General features: G+C 44.3%; 2 protein-coding genes across 7 annotated transcripts in view; both read left to right on the forward strand.

Annotated features, from left to right (window-relative positions):
• Positions 1–16,880, forward strand: part of LOC107218048 — a 45,131-nt gene extending 28,251 nt beyond the window's left edge. For 2 of the 6 annotated variants that reach the window (XM_046733561.1, XM_015655796.2), the window contains exon 2: positions 14,068–16,880. In XM_046733561.1, the coding sequence (XP_046589517.1) occupies positions 14,068–16,632 (2,565 nt within the window). In that variant the 3' untranslated portion in view covers positions 16,633–16,880. Of the gene's footprint in view, positions 1–2,122; positions 3,497–7,448; positions 7,752–8,624; positions 8,871–14,067 lie in introns of those variants that run through there. The other 4 variants (XM_015655794.2, XM_015655795.2, XM_046733563.1 and 1 more) reach the window with 4 other exon arrangements.
• Positions 16,881–18,175: 1,295 nt separating this feature from the next.
• LOC124293458 lies at positions 18,176–20,743 on the forward strand. The gene is made up of 4 exons (XM_046734325.1): positions 18,176–18,246; positions 18,698–19,571; positions 19,676–19,738; positions 20,460–20,743. The coding sequence occupies exons 1-4, from the start codon at positions 18,176–18,178 to the stop codon at positions 20,595–20,597; spliced, it is 1,146 nt and encodes a 381-aa protein (XP_046590281.1). The 3' UTR covers positions 20,598–20,743.
• Positions 20,744–21,726: the final 983 nt, after the last annotated feature.

Below are 21,726 nucleotides of genomic sequence, written 5' to 3' on the forward strand. Positions count from 1 at the left end.
TCGGAGGCAACTTACATACTTTATGTACAAACGAACAAGAGAGACCGTGCACGAAACTTACACGAGGAGTTATCAAGTGGCGAAAACTTGTTGCCTGCTCGCTTTGTGGTTTGAAATAAGTAATCTCCGCCTACTTCCGGCGTGCCTATCGTCACAAGTTGCTGCAAGAGAGTGAGAACTGCGCATAAATTGAAGTATGATTTGCACATCTTGCAACAGCGGCTACTGATGGAGAAAATGAGAAAAAAAAAAATTAATTCCAAAAAGGTGTTCATTCGATCCGGCTACCAGCACGCTTCGGAGTAACAAAGTCAAACCCGTTAACGGGGAGATATGACACCGAGATATCGGTTTTTTAAGCCAGCCTACCTGCCATATGCTGCACGCGCTTCTGCCCGACGATATTGTTTTACCACTTTTGGATGAAGGCGGCAGAGCAACGCTGCAGGCACATGTAATCAGCTGTTTCACACTCGGCTGAGTAATTTCACAGGGTCTACATGAAAGTTGGAAGAATATCCGGGGCGTTTCGTTGTATCAGAATTTAGACAATAAACGAGTAAGACGTTGCTGCAATCCATCAGATCTATCAACTATCAATATTTTTCAGCTGCCAATTAGCCCCGGCTTATAATTGCTGACAAGATGTTTACAATATACGTCCTAACAGATTATAGATACGATTTGCCGCCGCCCGCGCAATTGGGAATTTTTCTGATGCTCAGTTTATCTTACTTAATCCTCTTGCCGGGTTCCCTCAAAGATGATCAATTCTCCCCAGGCTCGTCGTGAAAAATATTTTCGCGCTTATTTGCCGAGGATAAAGAAATATCGCGGATGCGGACTGTGTTACGGTTCCACGATCATTATGATCGAAGAAAATGTACATACGATTCTTGATCGTCGATAGCGGCCGTACCTGCACCTTTCCGACGGTTGAGGGATATCTAAGTAACAGCGATCAGATCTATCCCTGAAGAGCGACTTGACTCGCTCTCTTTCGTTCGCGATCACGAAGTCCGTAGATATTTTTTACACCTGACACTATCCCGGCCGGATCTAGGCCTAGAGTGAGCGCCGATCGGAATTTATTTGACCTTAGAGGAACGGATCTTCGAGGAAGTATTACGCCGAGTTGAACGTGCGGCTTACACGCGCACACACACACACACCCACAGACGCCATAGATTACATCCATTAACCGGACCTAACCTCGCAGGTTCGCATATTTTTGCGCCAGCATATCACGGGTCGTTGCCGTTGCACGAGAGGCTCTCGTTCGTTCTCCTTTTAGTTTATACGAAGGTTGACAAACTCCACTCCGTGCACATCTAGGTATAATGTACGTATGTAAGTATGGTACAGGCTACGCGTACGTAGCATGTAAAGCATAGCGAATGCCACAGGCCCGCATATGATTCCGCGTTGTTCGACATCTGCTCTTTGTTTTCAAAGAGTATACTCAGCGTGCTCGCTAGGGTAACACGCGCGATTAGGTCGGTTCACTTTTAGCCCGTTGCTCTAACCAATTTCGAGAATCGGTCAAATAATTATTTGAATTGACGGAGGGGTACTAGTTTTGACTATACGAAAACGTTCACAACTCAGGAAACTATCGTGAAAAGCTCATCAAATACCTCGCTTTTAATTAATTTTTATCCACTTGTGAAGCTTCGAGTTGAGAATTTGTTACTCCAATATGGCGTCGCAACGCGAGGCTAAAAATTACCGATGTTATACAGAACCCGAGCAAAGTTAATCCTGCTCATCGCTGCGAGCTGCGGCAGAGAAAACCGATGTATAATTAATACGTTGAAAGTGATTCACTCTAGTCGAGATGTGGTCGCCGGTAAAAATGAGAAGCAGGCTTACTCAGAGCGGCGTGTGAACAGAAGGTTGACTTCTGTCTTGCGTGGAGACGTCGTCCGGCTATCAATGTTGAAGATAAGCCGTGCACGGCCTAACGCGTCGGATGAGAACTCCCGGTGATTCGTCGGCTACGGCGGCCACAACGACGACGACGTGCCAGAATTGCTTGGGAGAGTTCGCTCTGGCCGGTCACTCGCTTTGCGTAGCAAATTACTTTTGCTTTAGTTCCGTTCCGCTTTTCTTTGCGTCGGAATCGGCCGGTCGTTTCGCGGAGCGTAGGAATAAGCTTGAGTGCGCGCGCACGGAATTGTAACTCGTTCGGAGTGATGCTCCGGCAATTATGAACTTCGGGTCGACGAAGGCGGACTGCAGATCCGTTAATTGCACAGGTCCCGGTGAATTAGAATCAGAATCGCGCGAAAGGTTGCGGGTTGTAACGATTGAACGATCGCAACGACTGTCCCGAATCGTTGCAATCCTTGTATTGCATATTGGCACAGAGAAATGACCGAAGCATTCCAAATAGCTCTGAACGATCGTTGGCGCAACGTGTATGCATAACCTGAGTGTTTTACGTACCTATCTTCACACGCATTTGTACAATACACGCCTCGTTTGATTACGTTTATTTAAGAGCTACACGGGATAATGATTCACGCCGTAGAACGGCCCCTGCAGCTGGTAAAGCCTGTGGACTCAGTGTGGTCGGAATCCTCGTCTTGAACAGTGTACCAAACGTCGTTACGACGTTTATAAAGAACAGCAAACGCGTTCCGGCGGTAGTCAGCGTTCCAGCGCGGTGTCCGCGTACCTGCGACACGTACGCCGACGATATTTGCGTCATAAAAGAAATAAAAAAGAAGGAAAGAGAAAACACTAGACACCGTTTGATACCTACGTCGCATCGCTGCAGTTAACCGCAGTGATAAAAGAGTTGTTGCGCGAGATCGGCCACGCGTGGATCGAGATGATAAGTTAAAAAATTGTGCAAATCTTGTCATGCCGGGATCGACGCGTCGACTCCGGGTGCTAAACTTGCTACTTTTAGTTCATTACGCACCGCCGTCAAGGTGTGTGAAGCCTTCGCTCGCTAAACACGAGGATCGGCTTCCAGTTATCAACTGCACTTGGACGGTTTTGCACCCAGCTGCAGAGAGGAGCTTCTGCCACTCATTCCGATGGGTCTTCAAGTCGGCTGCAAAGTGATTTCGCAAATTTTGTGCGTCCATCGAGTGTAAATTAAAGTGTACCGTCTTTATTATTATTATAATTTTTTTTTTGCGAGTTCAACTAGTCTTCCGCGTTCTGTTGTTAACACAGTCTTATCAAAGGCCGGGAGACTTCTATAACTTCGCGGTATCGTCTGACATAATCAACCGCTTATGATACATGTAGTGTAGAAAATGCAGAAGTGGGTATTTCTCGAATCCGTTATCCGGTGAAGTTCTGTGCCATGTAACGACCGTCGTAAAATTTAATTTGTGTTATTGTTGGAGGCGCCTCTAGCTTGTTGTTAAAATTAGTAGTAATAACAATAATTTTTACCTCGAGCAAAGAAAGGAATACCTGAAAGATGTCGTGTCGAAAGAAAATCGACTCCAAACAGTGGGTCAGCTATACGCAGATGGTAAGATTTCGAGATTAAATTTTCTTATCTAATTTCCAACACCGTTCAAGCTGGGAATGAAGATTAAAAATGCTATACACAAAATGACAGTATTCAAGTACTGATATTTTCAATTTTCCAATTGTTATTTCGTTTGGCTTAAGGAATCGCACGTGAAAAATCTATAAGAATCAAGCAACAGTTCATTCTTCAAACTTCTTCATGCGCATTTCTAGCATTGACATAAAAAAAATGAAGTGGAATTCGCGAAGCCATAGTGCCTACGTGAAATAATCTAACTGGAATCTACCGTAATATATATATACGTTTCACGAACAGGCATATTCCATCTTCACGAAAAATTATAACGCAAGCCGACATGTGACGTTATACGTGTGCGAGACCAAATTACCCGAGTCCCATAGGCGCGGTGCCACACCATGTAATTCTGTGACACTTAATTCGGTTGACAGTGGGCTCGAAATACGTGTAGATGTATATTTTCACATTATTCCCGTCGGTAACAGTCGGGGAGAATTTGGAAAGTTGGCGAAGCAGAAGGAACTCACGGAAATTGCATCAGATTTCGTTATACCACCGTATGATACTAATGGGTGGAAATACACGCGAAGTAAAATTACTTGTTTGCGTCGTATTATGAAACACTGGCAAAAAGTGCTGATCGATTTATCTATCAGGCAGGCTCGTATAGGTTTATACGAGGCGCACGTACATCCAATCGACGTTGATAAGGCTTATCGCTCCGGGTGATTAGAATTATAAGTGACCTTCAAAATTTGTTGCAAATAACAATCGGTCCGTGGAAAAAAAAAAAAAATAAATAAAAAAAATAAGGGCGTATAGCACGAAATAGACTTTGTTCACATCAGCCGCGTTGAAGCTATACGATAAAGGCTTATCTACGTATGTACGTGGATCCGTTCAATCCGGGTGTGCCATTTTTTTTTTTTTTGTTTTCTCACGAGAATCCGCAATCGGTAGAAACGTGACGAGGTATTGTTGTAATTACTGCGATGCAATGTGATCCGCTCTTTTCTGTATACCTCAAACGTTATTCCAAACTACATTAAACTATGTGGCTATAGCGTAAAGCTCGGAATCTCACTGGTTTAGAGAATCTGCAATCGACTTTGCAATTGAGCGGTCAAATCGCTGAATTATTATCGTACGTAAATTTAAAGATGCTGGAAGTGGAGATGAAATTTTTAAACGTAAGTCATTCTCTTTTTTCTATCACTCTTTTTAAGCCGTGCAGTTTTTTCTCTATTTCATTCGTCGAAAAACCAGAAAAGAACGTGACTTGTTCCACCGACGTACTGACGTTTGATCCGCTTCTAGTTTGACCACTACAAGGCACCACTAGTCGGTAATTTCGCTATTCGAGTGAAATACCCTCATGGATATTTCGCGGTAGCTTTATAAAAATTTTGCCGACTCTGACTATGATTCCGGCATGAAGTTCCATCGACGATAGACAAACCCCAGCCTTGAAGTCTCGACGACTTGTAGATGTACATATCACGCGCGTTCCCATTAAACGAGGAATTTTCGCCCGTAGCATTTTGTCGTAACACTAACAATTGCAAAAAAAATGAACGTAAAAAATGTCCAAAGAAACAACCTGCCGCGTATACAACTCGCAACCTTAAAGTTCACGAAAAGATGCACGCGTCGAGCTTAACCTTTCTCTTGTCCCGTTGCGTTACAACCGAGACGCTGCAAACAGTTTTGATCATGCAAATCGTTTCGCTTACCTACTTTTATACTTTGGAGCGGCGCGGAATTCTGGCTCGCCGAAATTAATTACTCGAGAATTTGCCGTTAATTACTGCAAGTGTTTTGCAGACTGGAATATCGAGAAAAACATGCTTCCAGACGGGAATCGTCGTATTTTTCTGGTCTATAACTGGCACCCAGCTGCATTTGCATTAGCACAATCATAGAGCCGAACGCAGGATACGGAGAAACGAGCGTTATGCGAGATTGATAGATTCGTACCTCGTCGCGATCGAAGCGTAATTCAACGTCGCTCGGGATTTAATTAATTGGACGGGTGTAATTCTTCGTCCTGGATCCAACTTGACGCTGAAAAATTGATTGAAAATCATTGCTATGCAGTTTCTGTCGATAACTGCAATATTGTAACTAACCTTGAGCTACTAAATAAAATGCGGGTTCTTTGAGCAATAAAGAATTGATTCAAAGGCATGGATAAATAAAACTGGGAAAAAGGGTTCTTATTGCGACGTATGCTACTTCGTCTAATTGTAAGTCAGAAACAAGACTGTTTTTATAATAAAGCTGCGTTACGCAGCAATCTTATTCGTTTTATGACATAAGAACGCTTAGACTTCTTTTATCTATGCCGACTACGAGATCATCAGGAAGGGAGAAGAAACGGGTGATTTCACCCTCTGTAACAATGTATAATCAACAGAATCAATCGGTCTCGTTGAGAAACGGATCGCGTGTTCAAACTCGAGGAAAAATCTTGACGCATCCGCGAAGTGATTCCGGTCACAAACCTCCTGTATTCTCCTCGAGCCTCGTGCGAAGCTTCCTTAAACCGGTTCAAAAGGCACTTTTTTTCAGCGAAACTCACGAGTGTCGTACGATACTGGAGTAAATAGCCCAAATTCACCAATCATCCAAGACAAACTTACGTTTATTGGATAATGCTTTTTGTCCCGGGTAAAAAAACAGATCGAGACACCGTTGCTTATTGCCACAACTCAGTTATGATGGGGTTTGCTACAGAGGCCTTGGCTATTGTATCTGAATTTAACAAAGAAGGTCTCGCAGTACGATTCCCCTTAATATCTGTCACAATTCGGCTCCGGTTCTTCAGGTATTATTCTTGGCTATTGAAGCAGCACGACCCTCACCTTATCTTCAATGTGACAACGGAGATCTTTTTCATTCGTAGAAAAATGGAGTTTTCCTCTTCGACCTAAGGTTCGATATCGTACACTTGTACCGCGTTGCTTCTGGAAAACAAAAACCAATTTCTCGTAACCATCTTCGTAATTATTTCGAAAAGACTTGCCCACTTTCAAAGGTTAGCAACATTTTCACGACTGGATGCTCCTATCCTGATTAGTCGAGTGTGTTGTTCAAACTGAACAATTAAGGTTCGTTTGCTCTCAACTTTAGTAAGTAGGGTGTGACGAATTTCAGAGTAAAAAGCTTACAATTAGTCTGACCGCTTACCAGACGATAAATTTTGTCTCACAGATGCGTCGTTTCTAATCCCCGTCGGAGGCTCGCATCTCCTCGAAACACTCGACGTCGCGTTTTTAACGTCCATGTGTAAGGTCAGACTTTACCACGGCAGCCAGACACAACTGTAGGATCAAGAGTTCCACAGATCTTATCGCTCGATCTTGGGGCGTGGATCGCTCGCTGCTGAGATAAACAAATATAACATGAACGAATCAAGGATTGATCGATGCATGAACCGGTTCCGCACGCGAGCTGCGTTTCCGCAGGTTAGCTCTGCGATATTGACAGTTGGACAATTTTTGGAGGCTTCAATCTAATCCCGATTCCTCGAGGCGCGTGTGGGAGGGGCCAATTGACACGCGGCGTGTTCCAAAAGCGAAGGACATTTTTCTGGGGCGGTTTGACCGCGCGCTTAAACCGACGAAGGGCCGAAGGGGAAAGCCAGACAAACTTGATCGGTGTGGAGAAGTCCGCGTCGTCGGGAACGCAGGACCGGCTACCTGGGCTGGATGCTGGACCTTTCTTTGCTGACGATACGCCCGGCGAGGTTCCTTAGTTTCCTACCTGTTTCATCTCTCCTCTCTCTCTCCCCCTTCCTCCACCTCCGCCGACCGTCTCTATCGCTCCTGTCTCCTTCTCGCTCACTTCACGAGAAGTCTGTCTGTCCCACCGAGAGGCAGCTTAAGCCACTTTTGCCGCTACGTCCCCAGAGCTCGGCTCCGCTCAACCAACCGGACTTCAGTGTGATGTTGAACGTCGTTTAGAGAATATATCCGATTGCAACCCCGCGCGGACCCGGTGCGTCTAATTCTCGTTCTCGCCGATATTCCAAATTTGAATTTAAGAACGCGAGGTAGGCGTCGCGGATCGCAGCACGAGGATCCGGTGGGAATGACAGTGGAAATACCGTTTCATCGAGTATCCAGTCAAATATAGTGCCGGGAAAATACGGTAGCAGCCTCCCTCGGTACTCCGCTTGAAAGGATTACTTACGTGTACACCTGGCTTCATCTACAGTAATGCAGCGCGAAAGGTGAATGAAATGTTGGTCTCAAATTATTACTCGACGCTACGATCGGACGAAGCGAGGATTGTTTTGTTTTTTTTTTTTAATTTTTTATCCATAATCCATTTTACTTTTTATTTTCTCTTTGAACAAATCGATCGACCGTTCATTAATAATATACATCGTTACATTCTCACCGCATTTACGACGGACGAGGTCTGTAACTAGTATAATATACGCAGAGCTAGTGTCGTTTAGAAAATAATTTTCTACAATAGGAAGAAACGAAAAAGGCAAACTGAGAAGGAAGAATGAAACGTCCGGCGTAACCATATAACGAATGTAACGAGCGTTCAAGGCGCGTAGGTGTGGGCAGGCAGCCTTTTGTAAGAGACGCTCCTGTACGCATCGCCTCATCGTCAGGTGACGAAATTTTATTGGACAAAGGAAATAAACGCGACCGTGAAAACGCGCGAAGGTTAACCAACCGAGGCCGTTTGGTTCCAGTTTTTTTTTTTTCATACAGATGCCTGTAGTTTTCATAAATTCATTAGAGATATTCCACGGTTGAAAAGAAGAATTTTGGAATTGAAAATGGTGGGACGAAAATCGACGTCCCTTCGTCGTCGGCAGAAGTGCTTTATCGGATGATTCGAGGAGACTCGTGAGTTTCACCAGCTCGACACTGTTCCAAATGTACGCGCAATTATAATAGGGATGCTATTGAACTTCTTCTTCACCACGTCAGCTGTTCACCGATGGCACATATTACAACGTTACACGGTGTTGAATAACAACGGTTGGGCAATCGTCGAAAGCCAATGACGCAATTCAACGTCGATGCGAAGCTACCGACAACGCTCTTGAAACGCCTTAGCGGCAGTAGCGAAATGAGTCTTATGGCCGTCTGACACGATCAAAGCTCCTTCTGGTATATATACACCGTGTTTCTGTGACCGCGGGACAGTGGGTGGCGTTTTGTTCGAGTACCTAGCCACCTTACACCTCGTCTGAATCTGGCACTTGCAATTGGATCGAGGAAGTGACATTGATGGTAAATTCGCCAGTTCAAAAGGCGTCTGTTGGATTAGCGGCACATCGCGACTGTGATCCAGACTCAAAAATCGTGGCCAAGTTGAAATCCAGGTCAGATTCAAGCGCGTTCTAGTGACTGGTTGATTTTTATTTTTTATTTTTCTCTAATTTTTGACCGTGGAATCGGCTCCTGAAAGTAGAAAATTCGTTTCGGGATCAGAGTTCCGGAACACAGTCGTGTCCGATTGTCTTGAAATTTTGTCACGCTTTCGGTGTAAGGCTCGGTGAACTGTGAGTTCACCTCCGTTTTGTCTGCGGGTATTCGACGTCGACTTTGTACCTTTGAAACCTTGCGTGATTCTTGGCGGCGGAAAAGCGCGGTGCATGTTTGAAGTAGAGTAGCTGGAAAGGGTCCTGCAGTACTTCATGCGGTAAACAGCGGCTAGAAACTCTCGTTGAACTGTCGGAGCTGTGAGAAAGAATAGAGAAAGTTACAGCACGGTTTTTCGAGCGCGCCACTTTACTGACAAGTCCAGATTCAAACGGAGCCTAGGGCTTATCGTTAGACTGCATTTGCAACGAAGCCCGTTCCGCTCTTCTTCTTCTTTTTATTTTTCTTCTTCTTCTTCTTCTTCTTCTTCGTTGCTGACGCATGCACACCTTTTCGTACCCGGGTTTAGTTACGGTTTTTACCTCTTTCGCGGCGTCGTCGTCGGTAGCAAATCCTATTCTTGTCAATTCCGTAGAGAAGTGGAATAACGTGTAGTACTCATGATGTCATAGCTCGGTGGATTATTCGTTGGTAGCAACTCGAGGAAGGAGTTCCATGAATTTACCGTTGATTCGCGTATCAGCCGAGAGCTACACCCGCGTTTATTTAAGGCGTGGGTGAACATGTGAATTCTTACTAACGTATGTTGTTGGTATTTTCCAGTACCTCGGAACCATGAACGTTTGCTACCGGAGCTTCTGGTATTTGCCGTTATCGTATAACCACTGTGATTTTAACGTCGCTGCGCAAACAAACATCAGAAATGTTTCTTGCGTGAGAACGAGGAACCCGCGTGCGTTGTATTCATCCATGATTTCATGTTATTGCATTGCCTGACAGAACGGAATAATAAGACAAGCTTTATTGTGGATATTCGATATGCCAGGAGGTGTCCGTATGCATACATCAAAATGCATGATTGAAGGTGACGTTGGAAATAAACACCGATGCACAGCATGGTGAAACGTGGTTTCGAAAGATTTTTCTCTGTTATACTATTCGGTTACAAAATAAACCCGGAAATCAACTTTGGGCCTGTAATTTCATCGGCAGAATCATCGAGGACAAAAATTACTTACTATGAATCATTTTCAGAATAACTTAGCTGGCCTCAGCATTAATTCAAAGTCATTACCGGTATCCCTATTGCACAACACACTATGAAGTTGCGTTTGCGTGGGCCAGTGCATGTAATGCCCAGTGACGAGCGACCAATTAACGGGGAATTCACATCGACAATATCGAGCCGTGTGCGTGGTAAAATAAGATATAAGATATATTCTGGGGGAATAATCATTTTCTCGTTGAAGAGGAAAAGCGGATTCGCACGACTGCTTGTCATTCGACTGATACAAAGTGCGCAAACTATCGGAATCATACCGTTCTAGACCGCATGCGGGAGACGAACGTATTAAAAACGTGTTGTTACGTTACATTCAAAAATTTCCCAATCACTTTACCCCGAGAATCAAGCAAGGCGGTTTTTATTTATAACATTTGAAGCTACGCGGACAGTGACGTTACCAAACTTTACACTTATCTAATCGTCTTCAGGATGGTTAGAATCACAAACTTTCCACTCTCCTCCTTACGCTAGCCAAGCATTAGAGATCATATTAATATGTAGTTCAAGAGTGTTGATACAATTTCTATTAAGCAGCTGGATTGCCCAACTGCCATGCGAAACAATGACTCGTGACGTCTTGTTTTAAGATTAGTTATGTTTATCTAGGCATGAAATGTACCGTTCAATTTCTGTCTGTACGTGTAACAGATGACGAGGCACATCGTTGCTAACAATTTTCTAGCTTCAAGTGTACACGTGTTACCTAAATTTCTAATTCGAAAACTTTAGCCCCGGGTTGTTTATCGGGCGCGGTTGTCACGCGCGTGATATTTCGCCGTTTGACATTAGCTTCTTAGACAATGGTAGTCTATCCGTAATTTTATGCATAGGGAAACCAGGCGGGGCTTGGCTCTTAGAGAATTCAACGACTCCTTGTCGGCGATGATTCGTACATAAATTAGCACCATTTCGGTTAGGCATAAATTGCTGGATCTGCCCACTGATTGCCGAACGGCAAACAGGATCAAGTCAACCGAACAGCTTGATCATTATAACGGACAGATTTGGGCCCACGGTCTTTCTCAAACTGCAGGAATGTTAAACGCTTGAACGATTAGTTTTTGTAGGCATGGATTCCCCGGGGTTTATCGCATCGGAAGTAATGATCCCAGACCCTATCAACCACGGTTTCAACAAGCAATGTCGCTTACCGAGTATATAAGCTACCATCTAGATTGAAATCAATTTGATTATTTGGGCAGTAGATAAAGTTCTTGCCATCAAAGTGCTAAGAACTCGAATCATGTCGATTCGATGAGAAGCGGCACATGTTCAGAGAAGAAAAACCTCGTTTCGCTTTATATGCAAAAATTCCTTCCAGCTCCGAGGCCAGTGACTCAATCGTATCGGATTCGTGTATGCGTGTACGTCAGTGACTAATCGGGATTGCGAATTATGCGTGGTAATGTGTTACTGACAGAAAGTTGGGATCGCCGACCGAAGCGATGAAAACAATAATAATAGGCACGCGTTTAAATCACGATCAAGACAAACCGCTATACGTATAACGGAAAGACGTTGCAATTTCTGTCTTTTATAAAAAATAAAAGCACGTTACAACATATGTATGGAGAAAATTCGGCATCCTTGAATTGCTGTCGGTTTTTTCCGTTTCATCGACACTTTAACGACCATTTGAAATCCTAGGTATTCTATCTGCCCGTGCGCATATTTACGAAAAGGTTACGCAGCACTTTAAAAACGAGCTGCACTAAGAATTTTCAAGGGTAAATAAAGATTTCCACGCGTTCAGCGAGGTTTCCGGTGTACGCAGAACCACCTTGACACATTCTCAATTTTCTCGGATAATTCGTTGTCGCTGCGAACCGCGTTGCGCCTCGACATCCAGCGTGACACTCGAAGCCGGTGTTTTGCGGTCCAGGTTCTTCCGCTCTTGTCGTAGATTGTTACCGAAGGCATTAATTGTAACCCGAGTCTGACTCGGCGCAATTTCCTCCCAGACAAATAGCTCTCGTCTCGTTGTCGGCGTTGTATCATGCAGTATACGCGGCGTGGCCGAGACGGTTGAGATAAAAATCGTTGGCCTAGAATCTGTGCGCCTAGATCGCGTCTTAAAAATGGCTCAAGATCCCACGCAATCGAAAACGGGTTTTTCGAACAGGCCGAATGCCCGCTCGTGTCCCCGGGTCGTTGTTGTTTACGAGAAGCGTATCCATAAATTATACCGAGCAACTATTGCCGGCTCTCGGTATCTTATACGCGTACGTACGATTTCGACAACGTTGACGGAAAAAAGCTTCTCGCAACGCGCGTTGACCAAAGTAACGAAGGAATTTTATGCAGTAAAAGTTTGCAGTATAAAGTAACCTGTTCAAATACCGCTTAGAACCAGCGCGACTAACGAAACGCTGATAATAAAGCAAGCGTTCAACGGATGGAGACTATCCCTTGCAACACTTTCTGTTTTAACGAACCGCCATATCTAAATACTTCCAGGACCATTTACCATCGCGCAAAGCCAAACAGCTCCGGTCGCCAGACCCACACACGGATAAAAATGATAAATATTCATGCCTACTCGGGGATAGGTATTCAGACGCGTGCCACCGAGGCACCAAAGAACCGTTCTTGAAATCTTTAAAGGCAGCTGCCTCTCAATGACGTCACGTCTTTTGAATGCCAAACTCACTTGGGGCGGTGAACGGTCGTTTGCCGCTGTACCTGTACCTCACATGTAACGCCAGAGTTTGGGGACAGCCGGCCGACCCATTTTCGGATTCGGCGCACGCCGTTCGCGTATTCCTATCCATACCGTAACCTATCTCTGCGAGAAAACGAGGATAAATCGAGCAGGTAACCCGGTCCGATGAAACGTAAAAAGAGGCTGCTTCCGGCCCCGGAGAACGGAAGAAGTTCAAGTCGTGGAAGTTGCGACCGCGCCTTGTGTCAGTCTCCCTTCCGAATTGGCTCAACATGGGGTTCAACCCCACTTCGCGTCGACTAGACTCGCAGGCGATTATCCGGTTGCACAATGCCACATACTGCCTCGACTTCCACCTGGACTTAAAAGCAACGCTGTATAGGTTACAGCTGTGCCTTTACGCTCTTTCTGCGGGGCCCAGATATACTTACCTACGTGCACGTAGGTCCGGAAATACCACCACCCGGTCTCTACGGCGGCTGTTTGCCAGCGTGACAAAAGTCGCCCGAACTATTGTCACCTGCAAACGAGACACCCGGCTTGTCGGCAATCATTTTTTATCAGCTTTCGACCGAAAATACGATGGAACATGCGAAAAAAAATAAATAAATAAAAAAAAAAAAAAAAAAAGAGACACGAATATCAGGCGCGCACGATGTTAATCGACGCCTGCAGCGACAGCGAGTGCGGCTTGTTTTGATATCGAACGTAAATTATCCACCGCTTCTGCAGTTGCGTCACGACTTGATGCAGCAGCAGGCATAACCCACACCGAGTGAGAAATAATATTCAAACCAAGTCCGCCTCCGCCGTAAGTTATAGGTTGCGTGATCTACGGGTAAACATGAATCAAAACTAACCGGTCAATCACGAGCTCCGGCATGATATGAAATTGAAAATATTAATAATGGTCGTAGCGTATGATTTATACGTGAAGCAGCCAGCTTCCGTCGATTAATAATAGAAACAGTCCTTGCAATCTATGGTAATCGGTTCATCCACGCGTTACGGTTACCGCTCAATGGATGATAATTTACCCACATACTACAGGCATTATCTAGGCAGCTCTCATTTGCATTACGCGCACATGTCCCAGCGTTATCTTGCGTCCGCTCGTAAGCTCGTTGTCCCTTTTGTCTTACAATTAGGCAGACTCAATAGCCTGTATCCATTCCTCTACGTCCGATAAATGTCAGCCAAGATTCGCCGAGTAAAACTACTAACGGCCCGATGTTTTTCTTCGTTTCAGATGGAGAGCGAGGTGCGGTCCTTGAAGCAGGAATTGGAGAGGACTCGAGAAGCGTTAAAGCTCGCGACGAAAAGGTGCCGGGATCTGGTACGCGAGCTGGATCACAGAACGGCGGGCCAAGAAGCTGAGCGTTCATTGCGGGACCAACAACTCGCCCGAATACTTCGGGCCCTCTTGGTGGTGGAGGGTCGCCTGAAGCAGGAGCAGAAATCGATACGACAGCTGCTATGCGAGAAGGACAACGTGATCCGTAATCAGCAGTTGGAGATAGCGAAGCTGAGGAGATACACGAAGAATTACATAAAGTGCAAGAGGGACAACACGGTGTGCAAAGATGTCCTCGACAGGGACGAGTCGTCGGAAATTATGTCGAACGATCGTCACAGCATATCGAGCAAGAGCGACGGCGGTAGATTCGACAGCTGTCTAAGCAAGGACATCAGGACCCTAAAGTGCGAGATAATAACGAAACTGAACGAGGACTCGGACCAAGATCACGGACTGAGAAAGGCCCACAGCTTCGCGGAGAGCGACGTATCAAAGACGAGCATCACATCGAGCGAAATAACCGACGTCTCGATGACGACGACGGACAGCAGTCCGTCGATATTGAGTACGGAGGGATTCTGCGAGGGAGAAAGTACGGACGTGTCGCCGAGCTCCACGCTCAACAAGTCCACCAGGTGCAACTCCATCGCCGTTGCCGATGACCTTTTGTCCAGCGACAACGAGGCCAACGTGGACGACAGGCTGGAGATACCGAAGCGGAATATCGAGGCTATCAGGGAAAAACTGCTGACGGAATCCGAGATGTCAGAGCTCAAAGGGAACGGAGTCACCAGGACGGAGAGCAAGGATGACGGCATGGACTGCCATTTTATATCCGACGAGGAACCCGTTTACGAGAACGCTACGTATCCGGACAAAGAACTGAACAAGTCGACTGAACTCACGAAAAATAACATCAACAACGGATCCGATAGCGTCGAGGCCGTGCAGACGATCGAACCGAGCCTTGAGGAGAACAGTGGCAACTGGTACAGCGATCCCGACGAGGATAAAGCCAGTGAGGAAGTGTTTCGGCACCGCGCTTATCAGCCGAATAGCAAGCACAACTCGGTTCTGGAATGCGTTAATCAAATCCTACTTAGAGACATGGAGGAGGAAGAGAATGTCCTCTCGGTACCAAGGAGGTTCAAACACCGTGGAAGAATCGTTCGCTTTCAGCCCGCGAGGCTATCCGACATTGAATCCGTCGGTTCCGAGATGGAGAGGAGAAGTTCCGAGGATCATGCCCTTGACAGAGACGGTTTGCAAGTGGAGGAACGCAACGGGATTAACGCGTCAGGAGTTGCGTCCCCGGCTTCGGAGAGAGATTTCCGAGGTAGGAGCGTGCAGCCGATCGATGAGTCGGCCAGGGAAACGATGGCGGATGTTCTTAGTCCTTCGAACGTGAATTTTGAGGGATCTAAAGCGATACCGTTAGTGATCATAGAGCCAAAAGTCGACCCCGTAGCATCGGGCGATACGCCGATCGCGAGTCCTCAGAAGCTCAAGAGTTGTGCAGATTTGATGAAGTCTTCGTTGATTCACACTTCCAGTCCACCGTTGAAGATGGAACGCATCGAGGAGAAGACTTGCTTGCAAATGTGCTCCAAAGGACTGACAATCGCTAAGAATTTAGATTACGAGGAAATAGAGTCGCTGCCGGAGACTAGCTCTGGACTTAAGACACCGCCAACTTTGCCACCAAAGCCACAGTACAAAAACAATACTTTAATATTGAAGAAGATACCGAGTCCTTCGTTCTTGATCAATGAAACGCACAAGAAGCAGGGAGGGGGCGACAGCACGCCTGAGCACGACAAGAAACTCTTCAATTTCTCTGTTACTCCGAAGGTGGAAACCGTTCGCAGTCTTTCCTACGACGAGAAAAGCTCCAAATCTTCGAGAATTAACAACAACGAATTGCAGAACGGGTTTTACCACAAAAACAAATTCAATAGTCTACGATCCTCCTTTCAGTCGAAACAAAACCTGAACAACGTTTACGACGGAGTTGGAAGAATGCCAAAGGTAACCAACATTGTTCGACACTTCGAGGAGTTCAAAATCGGCGAAGCTGAAGATCGAACTCTGGTCAAGGATAAAGATAAAGACAAAGAGAAATCACACCTGGACTACGACCAGGATGATATTAGGCAAAATTTCGAGGAGTTCAACCTCGACGATTGTGATCTCTTCGATGACCCCGATCGGCCCGAGGCCGACGGCTCGGAACGGCTCAACGATTTGATATTCGCCACGCAAATCGAAACTACTGCAAAGGGAAAAGAGGCAAACACAAATGGCGGCTACGATCACTTCCTTGAGGCCACTGGACTAAGTACTAAATCCATCCTCACTCCTTCCCGATTGCTGAGCAATCACAAGAGCATGCTCAAGCCGAAAGATGTGAAGTACAAGAATAAGATTAAAGCAACTGCCGTGATGGAGAGGCATGGGATGGCTGGGATGAGCTCCACCCACACTCACGTCAAGCACTGGACCGGTCCGTTTGTCTGAGGTTGATTTCAGTCCAAAAGACTTTCCTTTATGCAAACCTTGAGAAAACTTTCTGTCTTAGATGCGTGGAACTTCACGGTGGTGTTACGAGATGTTTGAAAAACTTTTCGCTTCCAAAAAATAAAATTGTAAACTTGAGAGTCTGAAGGCCCGGTTGGTGTTATGAAATGTGTGCGGTTGTAAAAAAGAAAATGATTTCTATGTTTCTGACTTCGTAACTTTTCAAATCATTGTTAATAACGTTATAAGTAAAAAAAAAAAACTAAAGGAACAAAAAAAAAAAGAAAATAAAAGTAACACTCTCATCACTTCCCTAGACGCGTGTAAATAAAAGCTAGGAGATAGGGAATGATTGACGATATGTATAACTTAAAATGTGATTCCGATACTGTCTTTGGTAAAACGATCATTCTTATAGGGTCGCGCACTGTTGCGTAGTATTTAAGTTTTGAGAACCCTTGTACAGATAACTTGATTCTACATACCTCAGGAATCTTTTCCGTGCGGTGGTGGAATTTAGAAAATGGTCCTAGTTCCATCGTTTTCGACCAAGATGTGTACAGACTGGTTTGCTTTTCTTGTTAAGATTTCATTTTGCCAATTATAATACGCATATCATTATACGAAGATACCTATACCACAATAAATTATACGTAACACTTGAAGAAATTTTGTACAGTAAGATTCTACTATAAATCTATGAAAATATTTTATGAAATAAAAATATAAATACAATAGCTTTCGTGATAAATGAAAATTGGTCGTTCACTTTCACCTCTCTCGATCTCTGGATTTTCCCCTTCCAGCTTTCAATGACACGAAGCGACTAATGAGAGTTTCTTCGGCTGTAGGAACGCAGATTCGAGGCGGTTCCTATGAGTTTCCGGAATTGACTGGGCTCGAGGCAACGTATCATAATCCCAGATAAAAGAATTTAGGTAGTAGCTGGCGTGGCATTCTAACTGCGAACAGCCTTTGCAACAGTACTCAAAACAATTAGATACTTGTTGAAATAACGTCTGCTCGTATCTTTCGAAGGATTCTCAGTACCGACCCAGCAGATTCACATGCCCGAAGCAACTTAACTTTGTTCGCATTTGCACCATGAAAATCAAAGCTCACCTTACGTTTATGTGCAGTATAAAGGTGCAAGACCACATACCTATCGTGAAACTGGATCTCTCTAATGTCCCAAATACTTGGAAAATAATTACTTCTCTTAGACTGATCATTGTAGTCTTGGCTTCTAGCAATTTCAATTTGAATATAGTAGATCTCTGAAATAGAGAGCTTTTGTTATATATTGCAATCAGCTTAAGAATAAAACAGTATTACAATTAAATAATGACGTAAAACAGTATTTTTCTTTCTCACTTGTATTCTTACAAGCTTGTTATTACAACCGTTCATGCAGGTACCAAGAGTACAATTCATTTTCTTCTAACCAATTATGAATTATGCAGACAGTTTCCCAGATGTGGATGTCGGCAAACGTTGAAAACATTTATTTGCGTATAATTATGGCCACGGTAATAATCGTGGGATGAAACAAGTTGGAATGCAATTGTTACAACCATTAATAGCTGACGAGAAACAGGCGTACCGAAATTCAAGGTAAGTAATAAATTACCGTAACAGTTTGGCCTTATTTTTCACCCTAAAAATTGACCGGCTTAAAGCTTGTCGTATATTGTAATTATGACCCGATATTACAGGATACAGTAGAGCATAGTTAATCGCTTCAAAGGTTTTCGTCGAAGCTCCGAAAACGTTTCACGCTTTAATGCTTCGGTAAACTCGTGGAAAATAAATTGCTACAATCATTCTCGCCAAAAAAACTCCCTAGAATAGTGGGGGGAAATACATCGATATTTGCCACAAAGAACATTCAGTCGTAATTTCAATAGTTACGGAGAAGCACGCGAATGATCTGTGCTCTGTTCGAGATACTTATTTTTGTAACTTTTTTCTCAAATCTGCGCTTATCACTCATCGGCATGTTCCACGTCGGTGTTATAAAAAATCTTCAAATATCGTGGCGTACGGATTTTTTTTGGCCCATCAGATACTTCGGCTGGATCTATCTTCATTGGATGGGTTCCAGCTTATCCTTTGCCGTGGTTTTCAGCACGTCAGCAATTGCCGGCTATTTAACGACATGGCTATTTTTTCACAACCAATCCAACACGCGGTCCGGACCAGGAACGCCAACCGATGTTTCTACGGCCATTCACTATCTCGTAATAGCTATTGACGCACTAATCGTACCGCTTTTAGTAACCATCTGGATAACCAGAGGTCGGCGTCGAGTTCATCGTGTAATCTCGACCTTTGCAACAGTCGACGAGAAATTGTCAAAGTTCGGACAATGTCCAAGCCGGAATTCAAGCACGTGGAAGCTCATCATTCTCATCTGTGCTCCTCTGGTAACAGCTGGAGTAATAATCTGGATCGATGTGAATTACAACGAACCACAAGTGTCGAAGCTCTCGATATTTCGCTCGATTTTTTTACACTTTCACGAGTTCGTTAGGTTTTATACACTGGGGTTCTTCGCTTCTCTGGTCCTGCTTATTGGCGATCGCTACAAGGCTGTTAACTCGGTGCTGAAGACGGTTTTGCAGGAACACAGTTACGACTTGACGAACACTCGGCAAATCGTTTCGGAATGGGTTACCGCTGTACGAGAACTTCGTGCTCTTCATCGAAAGCTCTTCTTCGCAGCCGAGGATATTCAGCTGGCTTTTAATTTCCAGCTTTTAGTTCTCGGCATTATAACTCTGATGTCTGCCATCGGAGAACTGTACAAGCTCTATTTGGCGAATATCTCGCTTTGCGGATCTCCGTCTTTGCCGGCATTCGCGTATCTTCTTCTCTTCTCGTTGCAGCTTGGCCCGGCTTACTTCGCCGCATTCAGCTGCAGTTGCACATGCGATCAGGTAATTGTAGTATCGTAATTGTTCTTCGCAAAATAATCATATTCTTTCACCTCTTCGTTTCGACTCGTTATACTTGTCAACGAGAGTTATTTTACATTTTCCAGGCCAAGAGAACTGCGGCTCTGATACAAGAGATCACCGCAGTCGATGAGAATTTATGTCTAGAGGTGAGGCGAGGAGCGTTTTGTAAAATTTACTATCCCAATATCCAGTCGGCGTTTGAAAATTTACACAGTACGTCGTCTTGTCATTTTTAAAGTAAATCGAAAATCTGTTAAACGGTATTTTCCTCTGAATATTATTCAAGAGTTGGAATTTCACGATAATTATTTGAAAATGAAAATTACTACATAAAAATGCGAGGAAAAAATTATCCAAAAACTTAGTAACGACTTCACCTAAGAATCATTCGAAAGTTTCATGTACTCTAATTACCGGTTTGCATGAACATACGCGAGAGTTCCAAATTTCGTTCTTAGAACATAGTTTCTTCGTGATGGTCGCATCTAAAAGAAAAAGACTCGAATGTTCAAATCAAAATCTGGGTATGTCTAAATCGGTTTAGATCACAACATTTTCCCTCCAGCTGATTCACTACGATCTCAGTTTTTCTGCGTGTGGATTCTTCAGCATGGATCTAACTTTTATCGAAACCGTATGTATAAAATTTCTTATTGTTGCTAGTTCATTAAAAAATTGATGATTTCCACTTTGCCTACACATATAATCGTACGCACTATCACTTTTCTAATTGCCAATGAAATTTCAATCTAATTTTTGCATAATTATTACCGAAAATTTGTCGCTCGCTGGATTAGCAATAAAGAGCTAATTATGCACGCTTTACACAAGTCACTTTGTATTATAATCTGATTTTATCTGTTACAGATTGTTGAAACGATTGCAACATACCTGATTATTCTAGTTCAAATAGGAACGGTGCCACAGAATTGTCAAAATTCGCATGACTCGGGATTAGATAACTTCGTTAACTCTTCAATCAACCGTGGATCAAATATTTCCTAAAATAAGTTCGATTTTCGGGTTGTATCAAAGATCTTCGAACACGTGAGTAACACGCAGAATCAAATTTCGCAATTACGGTTCGGGCTTGTCTACAAAATTAAAGCCTTATTAAATTTTTTTCACTCTAACAATACGTTTTTTTCATACCTTGCGGTGGGATTGCTGGATTCGTGAATTCACGTTATACATATATTCACATTGCGGCAATCAATTTAATGCTGACATTTAGATTTCAGCCACAAGGCTTTCATTCCACTTATCGTCATCGGCCATTAGACGACTCTCCCACCGCCAAAGTCCCGTAGAAAATGAAATACAATGGTTATTACGAATACCATTAATGAGTGACGAAGGGGCTGACTGCTGTGCAAACTTCGGTTTCTTTGTCCAAGACTAGCCACCGGTGTTTACGTAACGGATGGGTGCTTTTACGCCTACGGCCAAAGCTTCAGCTGTCCTCTAAACAAGCTCGCTGGATTCGAAGAATTAACAAACAAGTGCAGAAGCGCGAAGAGGCAATTTCCCGCAAGACGAGCGAAGTCATTGGGCTCTGAAACATGAGTCATAAAATTCGGGAACTCCTTCGTCCGACCGGCTTTTTCGCCGCTTTGTGGCCTTATCGATACTCGTGTGTGATATTCAGCCACTGCAACGCGGAATCACGAAAACTGCGAGCAGCTTACACAATTGCAGTGTCCTCTACGTACTTAACGATAGCTTATTTGTCGACCGATAACGTTTTTCAATATCACGGCGAAGAGATAGTTACCAACCTACCGATCGTCGTTGATCAAATGATATCGTTGGTCCATTTTAACGCCCTGCTAATTCACGTTCTCATTTGGTACTTGGTGGGCCACGCGCGTTACACGGAAGTTGTTTCATCCTTGACGGCTCTTGACCGAGAGCTGGGACAAGTTTGTTCCGGACAATTAAACTTGAGAACGATGGTCATCAGGCAACTCATTTGCCTAACAGTGTCAGTGGGACTCTTCGGCATACTGCTTGCAAGCTTTGGCCGATCGGACCCGATGAGCATTTTGAATATGACGAGTTCCGTATATCCCGGGCTGGTGACCAATGTGGTAGTGTCTTTTTTCGGCAATCTCGTTGTCTCGATCGGTGAGCG

The sequence above is a fragment of the Neodiprion lecontei genome, chromosome 3 (assembly GCF_021901455.1).
Source record: "Neodiprion lecontei isolate iyNeoLeco1 chromosome 3, iyNeoLeco1.1, whole genome shotgun sequence".
In the NCBI taxonomy this organism is placed as follows: Eukaryota; Metazoa; Arthropoda; class Insecta; order Hymenoptera; family Diprionidae; genus Neodiprion; species Neodiprion lecontei.